General features: G+C 36.5%; 1 protein-coding gene across 18 annotated transcripts in view; it reads right to left on the reverse strand.

Annotated features, from left to right (window-relative positions):
- The window catches only part of ANKRD44 (ankyrin repeat domain 44), a 384,212-nt gene that overhangs the window by 166,412 nt on the left and 194,791 nt on the right, over nucleotides 1-23,009 (reverse strand). For all 18 annotated transcript variants that reach the window (XM_007494559.3, XM_056794152.1, XM_056794155.1 and 15 more), the window contains exon 3: nucleotides 6,215-6,293. In XM_007494559.3, the coding sequence (XP_007494621.1) occupies nucleotides 6,215-6,293 (79 nt within the window). The remainder of the gene's footprint in view (nucleotides 1-6,214; nucleotides 6,294-23,009) is intronic.

Raw genomic sequence — 23,009 nt, forward strand, 5'->3', positions numbered from 1 at the left:
AGGTCACTTAACCCAAGTCTGTTCCACTGATCCTCCTTTCTGTCTTTTAGCCAGTACCAAATTATTTTGATGACCACTGCTTTATGATATAGTTTGAGATCTGGGACTGCAAGGCCACCTTCCTTTGTATTTTTTTTCATTATTTCCCAGGATATCCTTGACCTTTTGTTCTTCCAAATGAACTTTGTTATGGTTTTTTCTAAATCAGTGAAGAAGTATTTTGGTAGTTCAATGGGTATGGCACTAAATAGAAAAATAAGTTTGGGTAGGATGGTCATTTTTATTATATTGGCTCATCCTATCCATGAGCAGTTAATGTTTTTCCAATTGCTCAAGTCTAGTTTTAGTTGTGTGGCGAGTGTTTTGTAGTTGTGTTCATATAGTTCCTGTGTTTGTTTCGGGAGATAGATTCCTAAGTATTTTATTTTGTCTAAAGTGATTTTGAATGGGATTTCTCTTTCTAGTTCTTGCTGTTGAGCTGTGTTGGAGATATATAGAAAACTGATGATTTATGTGGGTTTATTTTGTATCCTGCAACTTTGCTAAAGTTGTTGATTATTTCTATTAGCTTTTTTGTTGATTCTCTAGGATTCTTTAAGTAGACCATCATGCCATCTGCAAAGAGTGACAGCTTGGTCTCCTCACTGCCAATTTTAATACCTTCAATTTCTTTTTCTTCTCTAATTGCTACTGCTAGTGTTTCTAGTACAATGTTAAATAATAGAGGTGATAATGGGCATCTTTGTGTCACTCCTGATCTTATTGGGAATGCATCAAGTTTATCCCCATTGCAGATGATGTTTGCTGGTGGTTTTACATATATACTGTTTCTTATTTTTAGGAAAGACCCTTCTATTCCTATGCTTTCTAGTGTTTTTAATAGGAATGGGTGTTGTATTTTATCAAAGACTTTTTCTGCATCTATTGAGATAATCATATGATTTTTGTTGGTTTGCATGTTGATATGGTCAATTATGTGGATGGTTTTCCTAATATTGAACCATCCCGGCATTCCTGGTATAAATCCTACTTGATCATAGTGAATGACCCTCCTGATCACTTGCTGGAGTCTTTTTGCTAGTATCCTGTTTAAGATTTTTGCATCTATGTTCATTAAGGAGATTGGTCTGTAGTTTTCTTTCTCCATTTTTGCCCTGACTGACTTTGGAATCAGTACCATATTTCTGTCATAAAAGGAATTTGGTAGAACTCCCTCTTTGCCTATTGTGCCAAATAGTTTGTATTGTGTTGGTATTAGCTGTTCTTTGAATGTTTGATAGAATTCACTTGTGAATCCATCAGGCCCAGATTTTTTCTTACGGAGTTCTTTGATGGCCTGTTGGATTTTTTTTTTCTGATATGGGATTATTTAAGAATTCTATTTCTTCTTCTGTTAGTCTAGGCAACTTGTATTTTGGTAAATATTTGTCCATGTTGCCTAGATTGGCATGTTTATTGCCATATAATTGGGTAAAGAAGTTTTTAATGATTGCCTTAATTTCCTCTTCATTGGAGGTAAGGTCTCCCTTTTCATCTATGATACTGTTAATTTGCTTTTCTTCTTTCCTATTTTAAATTAAATTGACCAGTACTTTGTCTATTTTGTTTGTTTTTTCAAAGTAACAGTTTCTAGTCTTATTTACTAGTTCAATAGTTCTATCACTTTTGATTTTATTAATTTCTACCTTAATTTTTAGGATCTCTAATTTGGCTTTCTTCTGGGGGGTTTTAATTTGTTCACTTTCAAGTTTTTTGATTTACATGTCCAATTCATTGATCTCTGCCCTCCCTAATTTGTTAATATATGCACTCAGGGATATGAATTTTCCTCTGAATACTGCTTTGGCTGCATCCCATAAGGTTTGAAAGGATGTCTCACCATTGTCATTTTCTTCAATGAAATTAGCAATTGTTTCAATGATTTGTTCTCTAACTAACCAATTTTGGAGTATCATATTATTTAATTTCCAATTGATTTTTAATTTTGCTCTCCATGTATCCTTACTGGTCATTATTTTTATTGCCTTATGATCTGAAAAGGTTGCATTTATTATTTTGTCTTTTCTGCATTTGTATGCCATGTTTTTATGACCTAGTATATGGTCAATATTTGTGAATGTGCCATGTGCTGCTGAAAAGAAGGTATATTCCTTTTTGTCTCTATTTATTTTTCTCCATATTAACTATTAACTCTAATTTTTCTAAGATTTCATTCACATCTTTTACCTCTTTCTTACTTATTTTTTTATTTATCTAAATCTGATAGTGGTTGGTTCAAATCTCCCACTAGTATAGTTTTACAATCTATTTCCTCCTTCAATTCTCCTAGTTTCTCCATTAGAAATTTGGGTGCTATACCTTATGGTGCATACATGTTGATTAGTGATGGTTCCTCATTATCTATACTTCATTTTATCAGGATATATTTACCTTCCCTATCCCTTTTAATCAGGTCTATTTTTTATTTGGCTTTGTCAGGTATCATGATTGCAACTCCTGCCTTCTTTCTGTCAGTTGAGGCTCAATAGGTCTTACTCCAACCTTTAATTCTGACCTTGTGAGTATCTACCCGCCTCATGTGTGTTTCTTGAAGACAACATATGGTAGGGTTTTGGATTCTAATCCCTCTGCTATTCATCTATCCTTCATGGGTGAGTTCATTCCATTCACATTCAAAGTTATGATTGTCACTTGTGAATTCCCTGGCATTTTGATCTCCACCCCTAATTCTGACCTTTTTTCTTTTGCTATAACCTTTTAAACCAGTGGTTTACTTTAAATCAGTCCCCTTAGGCCCCTCCCTTTTTGTTCCCTTCTTGTTTTTTAGGGGGGATCTATTAATTTCCCTCCCCCCTCTCCTTCCCTCCCTTTTTCTACTCCCTCCCCCCTACCCCACCCCTTAGTTTTACCTTCTCCCTTACCCTGTTGGATAAGATAGAATTCAAGATCCCAATGGATCTAGATGTTCTTTCCTCTCAGAGTTGATTTCACTGAGAGTAAGGTTTAAGTAATACCAATTAGCACTCTCTTCCTCTCCTTCTTATGAGAGAATTCTTCCCTTCCCCTTCCCGTGTGTATCTTTGTGTGACAAAGATTATTCTATTTAATTATTTCTATTTCTTCAAGTATATCTTGGTACCAACTTTGATTCCCCTCCTCCCTTTTTCCTTCCTTCTTTTTTCTCCAAATCATCTTAATGCCCCAATCTTTCCCTATGAGTGATTCTTCTGATTACTCTATTAATGCATACAATTTTTGAGACTTACACATAACATTTCCCCCATTTATTAATATATACAATTTGATCTTATCGAAGAGAGCTTGAATAAAAGAAAAAAACATTTTTCTCCTTTTCCCTTTCTTTCATATTTACCTTTTCATGTTTCTCTTGCTCTTTATGTTTGGATGTCAAACTTTCTTCTGAGTTCTGGTCTTTTCTTTACAAATACTTGGAAATCTTCTATTTTGTTGAATGTCTATACTTTCCCTTGGAAGTATAGAGTCAGTTTTGATGGATAGGTGATTCTTGGTTGAAGACCCAGTTCTCTTGCCTTTCGAATATCGTGTTCCAGGCCTTGTGGTCTTTTTCGCCTGGAAGCTGCCAGGTCTTGTGTGATCCTGATTTGTGCTCCTTTGTATGTGAAGTTTCTCTTTTTGGCTTCTTGTAAGACTTTCTCCTTAGCTTGGAAGCTCTTGAATTTGGCAATTACATTCCTGGGAGTTGACTTTTGGGAATTTAGTATAGAGGGTGTTCTATGAACCCTTTCAATTTCTATTTTGCCCCCTTCTTCAAGAGCTTCAGGGCAATTTTCTTAGATTATTTCTTGTAGTATGACATCAAGATTTTTGTTTATCTCTGGTTTTTCAGGCAGACCAGTGATTCTCAAATTGTCCCTCCTTCCTTTGTTTTCCTGGTCTGTCACCTTGTCAATAAGATATTTTATGTTTTCTTCTAATCCATTAATTTTTTGACTTTGCTTTATTAATTCTTGCTGTTTTGCAAGATCATTGTCTTCCAGTTGCTTAATTCTGGCCTTTAAAGACTGGTTTTCCTTTTCAGTTTGGTCTGCCCTGCTTTTTGAGGCTTCCAGGTATTTCTTCAATTGGGAGTTCTTGTCTATCAGACTGTTGACTTCTCTCTGAATTTTTTCCCAATTTACTTGCCAAAAGGTTTCCATCTTTTGGATAAGCTCCAATTTGAGTTCTTCCAGAACTTGTGGACAATTTCCATTTTGGGGGGAAGGTTTTGATTTTGTTTGAATTTCATCCTCTTTTTCCTCTGTAGCCTGGATTTTCCCTCCGTAAAAGTTTTCAAGAGTCACTTTCTTCCTGTTCTTCTTCAAGGGTTGGTCTTGGGCACAATGATCCAGCCCTTTGGTGGTTTTCCCTTTCCTTTTTAGTCAGAAATCTGAGTGAGATGGGCAGGTTTTCTGTGGAGTTATGTGGCAGGGATTTTGCCTCAGGCAGGTTCTGGCATCTCTGCTGTCTCCTCAGTTTGTTAGAGGGCCCGCAGTCTGTGATCTCCAGTACTCAGGGGTCTCCAGTGTAACCGCTCTCAGGGGTAGATCCCTGGAAGTCCTAGTTAGATACCAAGGACCCTGGTGTGCCCCCCACTCACTACAGAGTCATCCCTCACTCACTCACTATCTCTGGTGAGCGCGTTGGTCCCGACTCTGTTTCTGTAGGTGAGGTGGGGGAAGGTAATTCAGATCACATTTGGGTGCGAGCTTTTTCTCCTTCTTATAGTGTGGAAATGCTCAAACCCCATGTATCGTCAGTGCTGCACCCTACTGTAGAGTCCCTCCATTCTTCCAACGATGATTTTTATGTTCTTTTGAGGTAGTCTATTTCGTTAGGTGCTGGGAAGAGGAAGCGATTCACGTCTAGATTGCAGCCATGTTTACCCGGAAGTCAAGAAATCACTTTTCAAAAAGGTGACCTAATATACTATTAAGTCAGAAAACTTTGAGCTAATCTACTTTGTGGTATTTCAATTTTTACTCTGATAGTTTAGATACTGAGAAATCATATTTCCTAAACAATAGGAATATTTGATAGAGAAATAATAACCCCAAATTATATATCTTTTTATGGTGTAGAAAACATTTTACTCATTTCCATCCTTTGAGGCTGGTAAAAGCAAGTCTTACTATCCTTGTTTTATAGATGGTACAACTTGAAGGTCTGAGAGGTTTAACCCCTCACATGATCAGTGTCATATTGTATATGGCAGAGCCAGGACACAAAATGATATTATGCCTGGTTCAAAGTTTTCCATTATCCAACACTGTAGAGAGGCAGTATGATACAAAGGACAGAAACCTGGTTTTAGAGACAGGAAGAACCTGGGTTTTAATCCTGCCTGATAATCTTCCTGGCTAAGTAGGTTTCAAGATCTTTCTTTCTTTTTTTTTAATTCTTACCTTCTGCCTTAGATTTGAGACTAAGTTCCAAGGCAGAAGATTGGTAAGGGCTAGGAAACTGAGGTTAGGTGATGTGCCCAAGGTAAGACATATCAGAGGTATGTGAGGTCAAATATGAACCAAGGATTGACTGCCTCTAGGTCTATAACTCTTACCACTAAGCGACCTAGCTGAACCTGGGAAAGTTGTTGAATTAGCCTCATTTTTTTTTAGAGTCTAGAATACTTGAGTTCAAGTCTGACCTCCTCAGAAACTGACTAGCTGTATAACCCAGGACAAGTCCTTTAACTCTATTTGCCTCATTTTCCTCATCTATAAAGTGATCTGGAGGAGGAAATGGCAAATGCTAGTATCTGCCAAGAAAACTTCTTCATGACTCAAAAAGTCATGAAGATTTGCACATGACTGAAAACCACTAAATAAAAATACAAAATCCTTGTTTTCCCCATCCACAAAATTATAATAATAATAATAGTACCTATTTCATACATCATGAAGATCAAACGTATGTATTTATAACATATTAAAGCACTTTGTAATCTTCAAATTGTTATATAAATAACAATTATTATGATGACTAATCATTCATTCATTAAAACAACTGTATCCACCAGTTTTGTTATATTCAGGAAAGTACTTGATCAAATAATGCCCCACAGACATAAAAAAATGACTGTTATTCTTTAGGTTCCTTTTAATTGTCTTCCCTGACGTAGTCATTTGCAATATGATAATATTCTCTCTAGATGGTCATTTAGTCTGCAGTTGACTTCTGGGAAGACTAACTTTACCTGAAAGAATTAGGAGTTCAATGATTTCTGCATCTCCCAGAAAAGCTGCAACATGAAGTGGAGTTCGCTTCTCAGAATCCTAGGAGGAAAACAAAAAGAATTCAAATAGTTGGTGATGGCTGATAAATATCTGTGATCAGGCAAACAGAAAGAAACATTCATCAGAGTTCTGAGGTAGAAAGTTCAAAAATTCATAATGAATCACACAGGTTACAAATTCTTCTTGTAGACCAGGAACATGACCGAACAGAATGAACAAATGTGCAAGGCACCAGTGCTAAACCCTGGAGATAAAAAGATATAAATATGATATAATCCCTGCCTTTAAGGAGTTCATTTTATTGAAGGAATGACAAGTACATGGGAAAATGTAAGTAATGTGATATTATATAATGTAACAGAATATAACACATTATAACAACACAAGATATGACATTACATAATAGGAAATGATATGATATAATAAATATATCATGGAGAATGGAAGGAGACATTCAGATAAAGTGCTCTAAGAAAATCTGAGAGAATACTTCTAGCTGAAAGGAATCAGAGAAGGCTTCATAAAGGACAGAGCACCTGAGCTGAGCCCTGAAGGAAAGGAAGACTTATGGATGACAAAAATGAGGAAGGAGTATATTCCAGAAATTAGAGACAGTATGAATAAAAAGAGGCAGGAAATAATGTTAATTTTGGAAAGCAGCTAGTATTTTGATATGAATGAAAAGTAGAATATACATATAACATCTATTTTATTACATATATGTAAAAATTATGTGTGTATAATATAATATATATGGAAAACATGAAATAATGCTGGAAAGATAGGTTCAAACCAGATTGAAGGACCTTAAATGCCAAGATAAGGAGAGTCTTATCTTATAGTCAATAGCGAGCACTAAAAGTCTTTGAGCAAAGCTATGATGTGGTCAGACTTGTACATTGGGAAAATGTTTGGTAGCTGTAAGAAGGATAGATTAGAATAGAGATTGGAGGCAGAGCCATTACTGATGTTGAGTGAATGGGGCTTTTCCCCATATGGCCGATATCCATTGGGGCACACATCTCTTACCAATTAGCCACTATCCCCATAGCATTTCTTTTTAAAGTCCTCAACCACCACTGGCACTGCTCTCTAGAGATCTCCCTGATCCCTATGGCAACCATGACCAGATTCTTAGGGGGAAATGATGCCTTCTCTTCCAGTATTGACTACATTAACACTTGGACTATCGTCACTCCTGACTACACCTTACATCCAGTTGAATTTGCACCAGGCATGAGAATTTCTAGTTATAGTTCTGTTTGAAGACAGACAGAGAACCCAGTCAAGACGCCATTATGATTTTCTTTGTATGTATAATTTCTTTGTATAGTCCTTTATTCCTTACATCTTTTTATTTTGAAGTCAAGATCAAGACAGAGAGGGCATGTCATGCATTTAAGGATATATCATGTTGATTTTCAAGTTTCCTTTCAACCTTCCATTGCTGTAATAAACAAGTTCCAACTTCTCTGGAAATCATTAAGTTTGGTTCCATGGCATGGTTCATGGTTGTAAATATTCATTTGCTTTCTTTTGTTTTTAAAGAGAGGTGACTGGTTATATAGGCAAGGACCCACCAGCCCTTTTTCACAAAATTCCCATCACCTTATTCCTCAGTCATTCTGGCCAACAAAGTCCAGCTTAACTTAAACCTGATGGCTACACCTTGTACTTTCTCCCTAACAAAATATTTTAGGAAAACTGCAAAGATCCTCAGGACTTGGGCTCACAGTTCGCTTTAAAGATGCTTTTCTGCTAGCATTTAATTATATAGTCAACTTAGTCAGCTCATCATTATTCAGAAACTGATTTTTCAATTTGTGGCCAGCTCAGGCCCTTTTGCTATTGCTCTTTCCTCTTCTGACTTCTTGCTTTTAGGCATTTCATGATTCATTAGTGTCCATGCCAGATGGCAGGGAAATCATAAGAGTGGAAACTCAAACCACTCCACTTTGCTATTCCTTATCAGTTCTGACAAAAAGGTTTCATAGAGAACTAGGATGACATTAAATGGCTAAGCAGAGGATACCTGTGAATTTCAATTACTGTAAACGTGTTATCCCTGTTGGCAGTTAATGTGGATAATTGAAAGTAGGCCATGCATGTAATTACAAGACTAAACACAAAAAACACAAAACCAAACAGGGCACACTGGACATTTAGGAGGCAGTGTAGCATAGTAGGCTTGGGCCAGAGGCTGGATTTCAATCTAGTAGCTGAATGACAATGGACAAGTCACTTGGGTTCTTTCAGTCTTGGGTTCTTTGTTGGTAAAATGGGAAGAAGAATTACTGGGAGATCTCGTGGGATTGTTATGAAACTCAAATGTGACCATTTATGTAAAGCACTTTGGCAAATGTTAATGCTCTGTATAAATGTCCATTATTATTGCTATTATTTTTCTAGATGGCTAAGTAGCCCAAAGGGTAGAGGACTAGATCTACAGTCAAGAAGACCTGAGTTCAAATACAGTCTCTGGCAATTACTAGCTCTGTAACTGTAGGCAAGTCACTTAACCACCGTCTCCCTCAGTTTCTTCATTTGTAAAATGAGGCTAATGATAGACCCAACCTCCCAGAGTTGTTATGAGGATCAAATGAGACAATATTTGTCAGGTGGTTTGAAAGCAATAAAGTACTACACAAATGCTGGTATTATTGTTGTATAAGATATGTGCTCTTGTTCCCCCAAAGTTTTCATTATATATCATATATTGTATATGGCATATGTAATATACATAACTATATATTATATGTGTATATCTATGTATGTTTAACCCTTACCTTCTGCTTGGAATCTACACTATCTTGTTTTCAAGGCAAAAGAGGGTAAGGACTAAGCAATGGGGGTTAAGTGACTTGCCCAAGATCACACCACTAAGAAGTAACTGAGGCCATATTTGAACTCGAGACCTCCTATCTCTAGGCATAGCTCTCCCCTCTTGAGTCACCTAGCTGCCCCCATCATGTTATTTTTAAAAAGTAAAGAATCTCTATTTAGGTTTGGAAGAAAATACAAGGTCCAGCTATTAAATTTAGTTTACAATGGATTTCATCTGCATAATTATGGAGGAATACTGATGAAGATTTTATGAAAAGGGGGCTGCATGTTGACTACTTTTTTTTTTTAACAAAATAAGTTCCAGACTTTATTTTCTCAAAGAGCAACACAAACAACCCATTTTCTATTGTCATTTTAGCCAAACCTTTATGTAATATCAAAACACTACTTTTGACGGCATCCCAGTTTATCCTCCAACTCCTGCCCACATTTACCTAATTCATGTCTTGTGAATCTAAGGACAAAAACTGCATCATTTCATATTCTTCGGCGAATTGAACTGGTTCCAGAGTCTGGTTCAACAAGCTAAGCTTTACTTAAGTGATTTAAACAAGAAGTGAAATGGAATCAAATTAATTGTGACTGAATCTGGCCCGAAGCAAAGTAATTGCTGGTTCATGTTCTGATTTGGAGTCTTTGCTAAAAGAAAAACCAGAGAGATCTCCCAGGCTTCTGTCTCTTGTGAATCTGCTCGGTCTGTCATTAAGCACTTAGTTGGCTTTAGAAGTTACTGTGTTATTTTTTTACATCTTTTATAACATGACCTGTTCAAACTGAAGTTTCCATAACATAACAAGGGTGTGTTGAGTGAGATCATAGGGTAAAAATTCTTGATTTTATATCCTAGCACCGGAGCTCCTTTCAGTTACCTGAACAGAGTGCTACTGACTTGAGGTGACTCTCCCATGAATAAATGCCAATAACACATTGCTATTAGAGTAGTTATTCTCCAGCACTTGGAAGGCAATGTGATGAAATGGAAAGAGCCATGGATTTAGAGTCCCTGGAACTGGGTTCAAATCCTACCTGCGCCATTTGTATGACTTTGAGCATTGATCTCAGTTTCCTTATCTATGAAATTAGGGTTCAGACCAAATGACCTCAAAATCCTCTTCCAGCTTCAATTCCAACTTTTTTTTACAAGTAATATTTGTACATGGATGGTCTTTATAGTAACTATGAATGATGGGCCAAAAAATAACTCTGAGTTAGAAGTAAATAGAGCTATATATAAAGGTTATTGGGTTTTTTTACATTTTTCTTTCCTATAAATCAGATTTATGTGAGAATATGTCTTTTGAAACTTTTTCTTTTATACAACTCTAACAGAAAATTCCCAAAAAATGGAACTGGGTTCATGTTGACATACACATTTCTAAGGAAAAGAAACCTTCCTTCTCTTTAATAGCCCATGGCACCACAAGGTAGCACACAAAGCAGGCAGTCAGTTGCCTGCTGAGCTAAAAACCAACTGAGGGGGCAGCATGACAGAAAGAGATCAGACAGAGGAAGTTTCTAAATTGTCTGTTTACAATATAAGAAACAGATGAAAGAAAATAGAGGAACTTAAAGGCTGTGCACTTAACAGGAAGGCTGACCTGGTAAATGAGGCCATTTCAGTGAACTTATATGTTACTTAGATAAAATGGCTACAGGAGGCACTCTAGCTTTTATTTGTGGAGATGAATCAATGTTCATCATGTGTTTCGGAAGCTATTATTACTAATAAATTATGCGCTTAGAGTGGAAAGTGGAATAATAAAAGTGGCACAGTGGATAGAGTATCAGGCCTGAAGTCAGGAAGACTTGAGTGTAAATTCTGCCTCAGACACTTACTGTCTGTGTTACTCCACACAAGTCACTTCATCCTGTTGTTCGCAGTTTCCTCACCTATAAAATGAGCTGAAGAAGGACCCGGCAAACCACTCCAGTATCTTTGCCAAGAAAACCCAATGGCACCACAAAGAGTTGGGCACAACTAAGATGACTGAACAACAACATATGCTTTAAGAAAAACCTCTCCGTGTACCATGCATACACAGCATCTTGCACACTGAGAACAAAGCATTGAACAAAACTAGAAAGAAGGTTGTTGTTGTTGTTTTGTAAAAAAAAACTTCATATCATTAACTCGGGGAGAATGTTAAACTTTGTTTTTCAGATCTGATTCAGCCAAAATGTCCACTCGGACAAAGACCCTGGAAAATAGCTATCAAACTAGACCTAGTGAGCTGAATGTGACATCTGGGACACTCTGGCTATTGCCTGGACATAGCAATGTGCCAAGAAGAAGTCAAAGAAACAGCAGAAGAAAGAACCTTTGAGCCCCAGCAGTGAAAAATAGAAGAGATGATGGAAGGGATAAGTTATTTCCTCAGGAGAGTCACAGGCAAAACAAGACTAAATCAAATGAGTTGTAAAAATGAGAAAGAAACTCAAATTTAAATAAAACTGCTTTTAAGAGATAGAAATGAGAACTATTAAAGAATAAGCCAAACTCAATTTCCATTTTGGTTTTCAATGAAGTCTAATCTTTGCTTTGACTATTTCATAAACACCCTCCCCAAAAAGATACCTTGGATTGGCAAAAACCCCAAAGGCAGTATGACCTACTATTGCCTTGGTCTCTGGAGCTAGCTTTTCCACGACCACAATTTTCACTTAACCTCACACTAAAATCCTCACTCTGCTAAAAGTCAATCGTGGCGATGTGTCTATTCATATGATATTAAGCTCTGCTCCAATGTGAATAAGAACAATTTGGTAATAAACGAGCATGTGGACCAAAGTTCCTGGTTTGCACTTCAAAAAACAGATCCAGCTCACAAAACAAAACACAAGAGACACTCAAAATAATTTAAAATATAGCTAAGGATAAAAAGAATGTGAAAAGCCATAGAATTTTATTGTATTAGTCCTTAACATCCCTGCTTTAGACTTTAATTTCAAGGATATGAAGATCAACCACTATGCAATGAGGCACTGACCAACAAACTCGGACCTTATAGCCATGTGGAGCTGACCCAATCCTCGTGTAGACTTTGGAAATGCAGATTCTGAAACTGGTTCCAAGACTGCTGACCCAGGATGAAGGAACTGACTTAGATTGCCAGAATTAGGGGGCATTCAAAAGGCACTAAGCAGCTAAAGCAAGCCTATTCCTCTTTCCTACCTGGCTGTGTTTGAGTGAGGAGGCAAAGATTACTATCTATTTGTCTGTCTGTCTGTCTGTCTGTCTGTCTGTCTATCTATGATATGTGTTTATCTATGTGTCTATGTTTATATCAACTATCTATATCATCTATCATCTATCTATCTAGGTGTCTGTCTGTCTGTCTATGTGTCTATCTATATGTCTATCTAGGTGTCTGTCTATATCAGCTATCTATCTAATCTATCAACTATCTATGTGTCTATGTCTATATCAGCTATCAATCAATCTAATCTATCTGTCTATCTGTCTATCTGTGTCTATCTATCCATCTATCTATCTATGTACCTATGTCTATATCCGCTATCTCTCTAATCTACCATCTATCTAATCTATCTATTATCTATACATATAATCCATATATCTATAAATAAAATATGCCAAAGGTAGGAAGAGAGTCCTCAGGCCACAGGCCCCACCAGGGCAGCAGCCATATGGCACCTTCAGTAGCTTGTGTCTCTGCTATATCCATTCTTCTTGATTTTTAGGCAAAGTCCAAATTAGAAATAGTCATGATCTGGTGAACTTTGAAATGTCAGAATAGCAATCGACAACAATCCAGGAGCTGGAATCCACATCAGGATTGGGACTCAAACCCAAGGGTCTATTAGTATTCAATCAACAATCATTTATTAAGCTCCTGATATATAACATGCACTATGCTAAGCACTAGGGATACAAAGCCCAAGTAAGCAAAACCCTGCCTTCAAGGAGCTTACATTCTAATGGATGTTCCAAGCTCTAAGAGCCAACCATACCACATAAAAGACATTCATCTCCCATTAGTACTCTTGCTGAAGATGTCCACCTAACAGTCTTATATAATTTAACAAAGTTTTCAGTATTGAAAAATAAAATGTAGATTTCTTCTCCCATTGAGTAGAAAGAAATTCAATAGCAAAGTTAACAATGGCCTCAGGCATAGACTAAGTTAATAAGAGATAAATAACAACTGAGTCAGAACTCAGTAGTTAACTGAATTAATGTCTCCTTTCCTCTAATATCCCCAAACATACAATTAAACTCTTTACAAAAGAATGAGATCATAGATGAAATGAATCAGTGGCCAACTAGAACTGCTTCACTTTTTTTCTTTTCCTTAGAAATAAAATGGAAAGGAAATCTAGATTATGACAGAAAAATAATGCTCTGGGATCCTCAGAATTCCACAAATCTATAAGAGTATATTAGCATTCTCCAAGGGACAGTACATACATCTTTGCCAGACTCAGACCCAAGATATAAAGAAAAGTTATGAGTGGGGAAGCTAGGTAGCACAGTAGATAGAGCACCAGATATGGGAGAACCCAAGTTCAATTCTGGCCTCAGATACTTCCTAGCTGTGTGACCCTGGGCAAGTCATCTTACCCCAATTGCCTAGCCCTTACTGCTCTTCTGCCTTAGTATCAATTCTAAGAAAGAAGGTAAAGGGTTTTTTTCTTTAAGAGAAGTTTTAGTGCAAAGGTAATATTAGGAGCTGGACTTGTGAGTTCCTTAACACAAGGAACTCCAAAGGGAGGGAACTCTCTCTTCCCCTGCAGTTTGACATTTCCCCTGCAATTTAGGGTCTTATAGAGCACAAAGAGAATAAGTGATTTGACCAAGGACATACAGACTGTCTCAGCAGCTAGATGGCCCAGTGAATAAAATAAATGCTGGTCTTGGAGTCAGGAAAATTAATTTTCCCAAGTTCAAATCTGGCATCAGACACAATAGCTATGATACCCTGGGTAAGTCACTTAACCCTGTTTGCCTCAGTTTCTCATCTTTTAAATTAGCTGGAGAGGGAAATGATAAACCACTCCACTATCTTTGACAAGAAAATCCCAAAAGGATTCGTAGAGAGTAGGATGGAACTGAAAAAATGATTAACCAATAACTGACAGACAGTATGTGTCAGGGGCAGGTCATGAATCAGATCTTCTGGCTCTGAGGTAAGCATTCTATCCATTATGCTACACTGCATAGAAGATATTAAAAACAAAAATCAAAATTATTACATACAGGCTGGAGGACCAAAGGCTAATAAGACACACATACAGAGAAACCCTTTTGTTTTAAACTATATAATAAACATGGAACTTTAACACATTTTACAGGAATTTTTCTAAGTTAAAATGTTGTAACTATTTGTTAGTCCTTGATAAGCCTTGAAAATAATATTTACTTCTAAAATTTTAGCAGCATTGGACATGGAGCAAACATACTCATATAGTCACTTATGCAAAAGGAACCATGTAAAGATTTTAAAATGTAATTTTATATTCTCAATAAACAAATTCAATTTTCTTCCATCTTCCCCCAGTTAAAAAAAAAGAACAAAACTTTTGTAACAAATATAAATAGTCAAGCAAAACGAATTCCCACAATGAGTGTCCAAAAAATACACGTCCCACTATGAATCAGATGACCTAAGTCCACCTCTCTGTCAGGTGGGTGGCATATTTCATCATAGGTTCTCTGAGATTCATGACTAGTCCTTGCATAGATCAGAACTTTTAAAGCTTTCAAAGACATTTATAAAGTGTTGTTGCTATTGTCTAAATTGTTCTGCTTCTGCTCACTTCACTCTGTATCAGTTTATAGATGTCTTCCCTTATTTCTCTGAAACCTTTTGTTATTTCTTATAGCACAATAGTATTCCATTACAATCATATACCATCATTTGTTCAGTTATTCATCATACATTGAGTATTTGTCTTTAATGATAACAACTTTAATATGCACCCAATCTAGAGAAAGGTACAAGAAACTTTTAAGAACCAAGTTCAAATTTCCAGAGGAGCAGCTTTTCTCTTTTGCCTAAAGGGTACTTTTTAATAAAAGTCTAAATCCTGATTTCTTATTAAACTATTTGATTTAAAAGACAAACTCACAGAAATTAACAATTATGGGTGATGTTAAAAGATCTCTGTTCACCATCTAAATTTTATAGGCTAATCAAAAGAAGCCATAAAAAGGAAATATTGTTGGTTTTACTATTAGGAATTAATAGGCATTATAGTTTGTGATTAAATACAGATAAAACTAATAATTATGTAACGATTTTGAAAGTTTAAATTCAGGCAAAGTTAAGAATTCAATGAGATATGATATATACATAAAAACTTGAAATACAATAAGGGACCCCAAATGTTGAAAGTAACTACAGAATATATTTAACCTTATTATAAACTGTTTTGGGTCAGGGAAGCAATTAATACCTATATATTAAAACATTATTACTTCTTGTAACCATGGTATATGTACTCAATTAGACAATATCACAGGAAAATACTAGAAGCCAAACCTCAACTCATCTTATTATGGTCATGTCTATTATGGTTTAAGCAGAGAACAATCCTTTGTCTATACTCAGAAATGGCCACAGAGTGTTTGAAATGACCCTGGATTATCCCTAATCCAGAGATTTTCCAGATGAACAAATTGTTCCCCCTCCTTTACCCATTTTCTCCTTATCCTCGGATTTCCTTTAATATGCAGTAGAACTTCATGGTCTAATTTGGCTCAGAGTCCTAAGAGCTCTGCAGGCCTATTTCATGAACTGAGACATGAACAAAAATGTAGGAATTAACAAGAAATTGAACATTTGAAAAGGAAAAGGATAAACTACATCCTTGGTTTTCCACACCTCTGAGGGACAAACAGAAGTGAGCATTCTTTAAAAAGGTGAGCAGTGTCTATCCTGAATGATTTTATAAGAGGACTTTTATACCCATTGAATATTAGAACTGGTTATGGTCTTAATCTAATAGAGCTTCTTCAAAAATAAACATCTCAATTGTTGTGGTGGTATGTCCTTCATTTTTAAAGAGGACCAACAATACCCCTGGATGATATCTTGACCTGCTCATGAACTGGATTTAAGTAAGGGAGAGTTGCACAAAGTCATCAGCCTTACTCTCAGTCAAGATGACCACTGGTGGCTCAGGATACAGTGGATGAGCTTGCATTTTCTATATCTGACCAGCTCTAAGCACTCCACAAAGTCTGCTTCAGCTGCCTTCATGGACATTGGAACAAATTGTTCTCATCTGTCCTTTCCACCAGGAGAAGTCTTCACATGCTTGTCTAAACACTGACAGGTTTGAGGGTTACAGAGTTTGAGGTTCCAGTTACCCTCAGTCTGATTTAGTATGTTTGTCAAGATAGTTTTACTAGACCCAAAAGAAAAACATATGATTTATCACATGGTTCGATGGGAATAATAACGATCATCCTAGTGCACATATTACTAATACGGAAATAGGTCTTGATCAATGACACATGTAAAACCCAGTGGAACTGCTCATTGGCTATGGTAGGGGGATGGAAGGAGGAAGGAAGGGAATGAACATGAATCATGTAACCATGGACAAATATTCTGAATTAATTAATTAAATAAATTTTTTTTAAAAGGTGGTTTTTACCAGGATGAGGCTACTATACATGTTTATATAAATATATATATATATGTATTTGTATATGTGCATGTATAAATACCCTACCCCTAAAACTAAACAAAATATTAACAGAATTTTCTCCTCCTTGACTGAGTACCTTATGTAGAACTTCCTTCTGTATTCTTCAGTGTATATTGTTTAATGTTTCATTAATATTCTAAAATCTTTCTTCTTTTTAATTTATTATCACTTTCCTCAGTACTAGATGTAATCCCTTGCAATAGTAGTAGGTGCTTAATAAATATTTGTTGATTTGACCTATCCAATACCTAACCCCAAATAAAAGCTCTTCCTTTTAACAAATAAGTTTAGCCAAAACAAATTCATGCATTGGCAATTATGAATGTGCACACCCCATTCTGTATCTCTAGACTACCCTCTCTCTACCTACCTTCTACTTTGAGAAATAGCTGTCTGGAATCAGAATTGGTCATTGAATTGGAGTCTTTAATTCTTCCACAATCATTTTTCTTTACACAATTATAGTCATTTTATAATTTGTTCTCCTGGTCCATATTTGTTTTTCCAGGTTTCTTCATGTCCATCACTTTTATTATTATGATTATATAATAACATTCTATCACATTCATATATAAGTTGGTAGATCACTTCACCAATTAATGAGCACCCACTTTTGTTTACAGTTCTATGCTTTAAAAAAAAAGTGCTGCTAAAAATATTTTTGTACCTATGAGTCTTTTCTGGCTCTCTTTGTACTCTTAGGGATAGTATATGCCCGATAGTGTGCCAAAAGGCATTTGCAGTTTAGTGATTTGGGAGATACAGTTTCAACCTGTTTTCCAGAATGATGAATGATTATAATACCTTACAACACCTGCATCAATAATACATCACTGTGCCTGTTCTCCCATAAGGCATCTCACAATTGTCATCTTCCAATTGTGTCACCTTTGTCTTTGAGGTGCTGATAATGACTCTTTAGGTATAAAGGAATTGGTACAAGACTCATCTACATACATATTGGAAGAAAATTAAACCCAAGCCTTTTGGGGAATTTTTTCAGAGGATATGGGGCAGGTGTAGGAACACTGGTGTAAAGGATAAGATGAAGATTCTGGAGAGGAATACTGCCCAAAAGAATATTCCCCATCAGAAGACAAGGAAAAAAGAGGGAGAGGTGATTATAAGATTTAAATTCTTCTCCACCTCAGTTTAAGCCTACCCTTGAGAGTATGGCCAATGGAAAGTGCGTGTTGGTGGAAAAATTAGGGAAATCCCAAGGGGCAGTCAGTGAAGTTGGAGGGGAATACCAAACTAGCACACCAGGAAGGGGAGTTCCTGAGGCCACCAGTCATTCCAGGGGATCTACGTAAATGATGTAAGGTAGGCATGTGAAATCACAACCTACTTGCAACATGATGACAGGCAACCATAGGCTGGATAATAATTTCCATTCCAGATAAACCAAAAATATTCTAGTGAATGGGGCTGCTTTTATTGTCCTTGTGGAAACTTTTAAAGCCAATTTTGTGATCAGTAGAAGAGCCTTTTAATTTAAATGACTGGTCAATCTTTGCTGATGACTATTTTCCTCTGCTATCCATCTGGCCTACAGCTTTTCTGAAAAAAATTTAGAAAACAGTCCAAGTAAATGCTGATGATAAAAATTCTATGGCAGGCTATTAGGACCTTTAACATAGAATAGCTCAATCAAGAGTCAATGGCAAGTAATTACCCCAAAACGCAGCTCAATGCAATGGGCACAATTTTCTATAGCAGAATCTTCATTATCTTGTAGCAAGTTTCAATTAGTTAATGTGTTCTTCTATAAAGCTTCTTGGCAAATGATAAAACATCAAGCTTAACACTGTAAATAAATTCTAATTATTTACCAGGAAGACCGTTTCTTTGAAAACATATTGTTCCAATCAGCTGTTTAATTCATACATCACATTCACGCCCAATAGACAGTTGGTAAGGCAGACCTGGAGCTCAGGAGAGAGACTAGGGCTGCATATATAGATGAAGGAATCATCTGCTTATAGATGATAATTGAACCTACAGGGGTTGATTAGACTACCAAGAGAAGGGATAGAGACAGAAGAGGAGAGTCTAAAGTAGAGCCTTGGGAAACACCCACAATTAGGTTTCATGATATGAATAGAGACCCAGCAAAGGATATGAAGAAGAGATCAGCCAGGCAAGAGACAAACCAAAAGAAAAGGTCACAAAAACCTAGAGAAGTGATAATATCCAAAAGGGAAAAAAAAAGTTTAATAGTGTCAAATGTTGCAGAGAGATCAAGGGGGATGGGGATTTTGGACAGGCCAGGAGATTTAGCAATTGAGGTATCATTGGTAGATTTGGAGACAGTGATTCCAATGAAACTATGAAATCAATCACTGTTAGTCCCTGACTTTATAGATGTGTATGGACTGCCCAACCTCCATTCCAGCTCCATCTAGGTCTATATATTAGACTGTGAAATTGATTGGAAGGGTTAAAATAGAGAAGATAGCTCTGTTTGCATTTGATTAATACTCCAAAGTGTGTGATTTGCTTAAAAGGGGACAGTTGGGTTCAGTTTAATCAGGTCAGAATAGATGTATCAAGAATGAAGGACTAGAAAGATGTTTTGTCCAAGAAACGTCCAAGAGAACCCCAGGTTCTTTTAGCTTTCCTGTCTATACTTTTTGAGTTCTATTACTATGGTCTTTGATCTCTTTTCTTGTTACAATTAGGTGTTATCATGGAGAGATCATAGGACATGGAGTCAACAAGACCTGTGCTCAAACCCTGTCTCAATTGCTAACTCTGTGAGTTATTTAACCTCTCAGCCTCAGTTTCCTGTTGTGAAAAAATGGGGATAACATAAACACCTCTTGCACTAGGTTGTTGTGAGGATAAAATGATAGAATATATGTAAAGCATGTTGCAAACCTCAAACCCCCAAATAAATGCTAGCTATTATCACAGCAGCCGAAGTAAGAGAAAAAATCATATAAAATCACTCAAAAGAAAATAAAGTTTCATATGATAGTATCAAAACAGAAAAGGAATATATCTAATGTATAAATTGGTTATTGAATGAAATACACAATCAATTATGATGGATTCATCCAACATCAGCCAGGTTCTTCTCATTTGTTAGCTCTTCATGTAGACATGTTGAAAACTTCAACAATACTATCTAAATTCAATTGTTGATCCCAAAATCCATCTGAGCCATGTATGCTTCTAGTGCAGTATACAGGTGGGTCAATGAGAGCCAGGGATTGCATTTGGTCTATCCACTCTTTTCAACCCAGGATTTGGGAGTCCCTATTAGCTTGTATCATGGATAAACATCCAGCGCTTCCAGAGACTTTCTCAAGATAGCCTATGCCATTTGGAGAGGAATAACTGAGTGCCTTTCAAAAGCAAGGGGAAGTAGATAATCTAATGGCAAGTAATCTGGTAAATGTAATAATACAGAATGCCGTGAAAACAGGTGAGAAGGAATCCAGGTGTTCAGATGCTAGATCTTGGGACAGGGGGGCAAAAGGGCTAATATCTTTATCCTAGTTGCTTGTTAGTTATGAAGCCCATTGTCAAAACTTAGAAGTCCATTGGAACACAACACTCTATTTACTCTGATGATGGTAGGCCTGGAGGCATGACCACAAAGAACAAGATTCCCATTCATTCCATTTTCAATAGGTGATTCCATTGTTTTAAGAAGAAAACTATCCCCTTAACCTGATTTTTAACCTGGGGTCTACCAACTTTACAGAGCTAGATAGGCTGTATAAGAGTAGGTTCCTCTCCAAACTTATAAAACTTATAAACTTGTTTTATCTCATGAATTTCATAACATCATTCTGAGAACAGATCCATAGATTTCATTAGATTGATAAAAGGGAGCAAACCAACAAAAATCACATGATTATTTCAATAGACACAGAAAAAGCCTTTGATAAAATACAACACCCATTCCTATTAAAAACACTAGAAGGCATAGGAATAGAAGGGTCCTTCCTAAAAATAATAAACAGTATATATCTAAAACCATCAACTAATATCATCTTCAATGGGGATAAACTAGATGCATTCCCAATAAGATCAGGAGTGAAACAAGGATGCCCATTATCACCTCTATTATTTGACATTGTACTAGAAACACTAGCAGTAGCAATTAGAGAAGAAAAAGAAATTGAAGGCATCAAAATAGGCAAGGAGGAGACCAAGTTATCACTCTTTGCAGATGACATGATGGTCTACACTTAAAGAATCCTAGAGATTCAACCAAAAAGCTAATCGAAATAATCAACAACTTTAGCAAAGTTGCAGGATACAAAATAAACCCATATAAGTCATCAGCATTTCTATATATTTCCAACACAGCTCAGCAGCAAGAACTAGAAAGAGAAATCCCATTCAAAATCACTTTAGACAAAATAAAATACTTAGGAATCTATCTCCCAAAACAAACACAGGAACTATATGAACACAACTACAAAACACTCTCCACACAACTAAAACTAGACTTGAACAATTGGAAGAACATTAACTGCTCATGGGTAGGACGAGCCAATATAATAAAAATGACCATCCTACCCAAACTTATCTATCTATTTAGTGTCATACCCATGGAACTTCCAAAATTTTTTTTTTACTGATTTAGAAAAAACCATAACAAAGTTCATTTGGAAGAACAAAGGATCAAGGATATCCAGGGAAACAATGAAAAAAAATACAAAGGAAGGGGGCCTTGCAGTCCCAGATCTCAGACTATATCAGAAAGCAGCGGTCATCAAAACAATTTGGTACTGGCTAAGAGACAGAAAGGAGGATCAGTGGAATAGACTCGGGGTAAGTGACCTCAGCAGGACAGTATACAGCAAACCCAGAGAACCCAGCTTTTGGGATAAAAATACACTATTTCATAAAAACTGCTGGGAAAATTGGAGGACAGTGTGGGAAAGATTAGGTTTAGATCAACACCTCACACCCTACACCAAGATAAATTCAAAATGGGTGATTGACTTGAACATAAAGATGGAAACTATAAGAAAATTAGGCGAACACAGAATAGTATACATGTCAGACCTTTGGGAGGGGAAAGACTTCAAAACCAAGCAAGACTTAGAAAGAGTCACAAAATGCAAAATAAATAATTTGGAATACATCAAATTAAAAAGTTTTTGTACAAACAAAACCAATGTAACTAAAAACAGAAGGAAAGCAACAAATTGGGAAGCAATCTTCATAAAAACCTCTGACAAAGGTTTAATTACTCAAATTTATAAAGAGCTAAATCAATTGTACAAAAAATCAAGCCATTCTCCAATTGATAAATGGGCAAGGGACATGAACAGGCAGTTCTCAGCCAAAGAAATAAAAATATTAATAAGCACATGAAAAAGTGCTCTACATCTCTTATAATCAGAGAGATGCAAATCAAAGCAACTCTGAGGTATCAACGCTAACATGACAGCTATGGAAAGTAATGAATGCTGGAGGGGATGTGGCAAAGTAGGGACACTAATTCATTGCTGGTGGAGTTGTGAATTGATCCAGCCATTCTGGAGGGCAATTTGGAACTATGCCCAAAGGGCGCTAAAGGACTGTCTGCCCTTTGATCCAGCCATAGCACTGCTGGGTTTGTACCCCAAAGAGATAATAAGGAAAAAAACTTGTACAAGAATATTCATAGTTGCACTCTTTGTAGTGGCCAAAAATTGGAAAATGAGGGGATGCCCTTCAATTGGGGAATGGCTGAACAAATTGTGGTATATGTTGGTGATGGAATACTATTGTGCTAAAAGGAATAATAAAGTGGAGGAATTCCATGGAGTCTGGAACAACCTCCAGGAAGTGATGCAGAGAGAAAGGAGCAGAACCAGGAAATCATTATACACAGAGACTGATACACTGTGGTACAGTCGAAGGTAATGGACTTCTCCATTAGGGTCAATGCAATGTCTCTGAACAATCTGCAGGGATCTAAAAAACACTATCCACAAGCAGAGGATAAACTGTGAGAATAAAAACACCGAAGAAAAGCAACTGCTTGACTACAGGGGTGGAGGGGATATGACTGAGGAGAGACTCTAAATGAACACTCTAGATCAAATACCAACAACATGGAAATGGGTTCAAGTCAAGAACACATGTGATACAACAGTGGAATCCTGCGTCGGCTATGGGAGAGGTGGTGGGAGGGTGGGGAGGAAAAGAAAATGATTTTTGTTTCCAATGAATAATGTTTGGAAATGACCAAATAAAATAATGTTTAAAAAAAGATTGATAAAAGGG

The sequence above is a fragment of the Monodelphis domestica genome, chromosome 4, assembly GCF_027887165.1.
Source record: "Monodelphis domestica isolate mMonDom1 chromosome 4, mMonDom1.pri, whole genome shotgun sequence".
NCBI lineage: Eukaryota > Metazoa > Chordata > Mammalia > Didelphimorphia > Didelphidae > Monodelphis > Monodelphis domestica.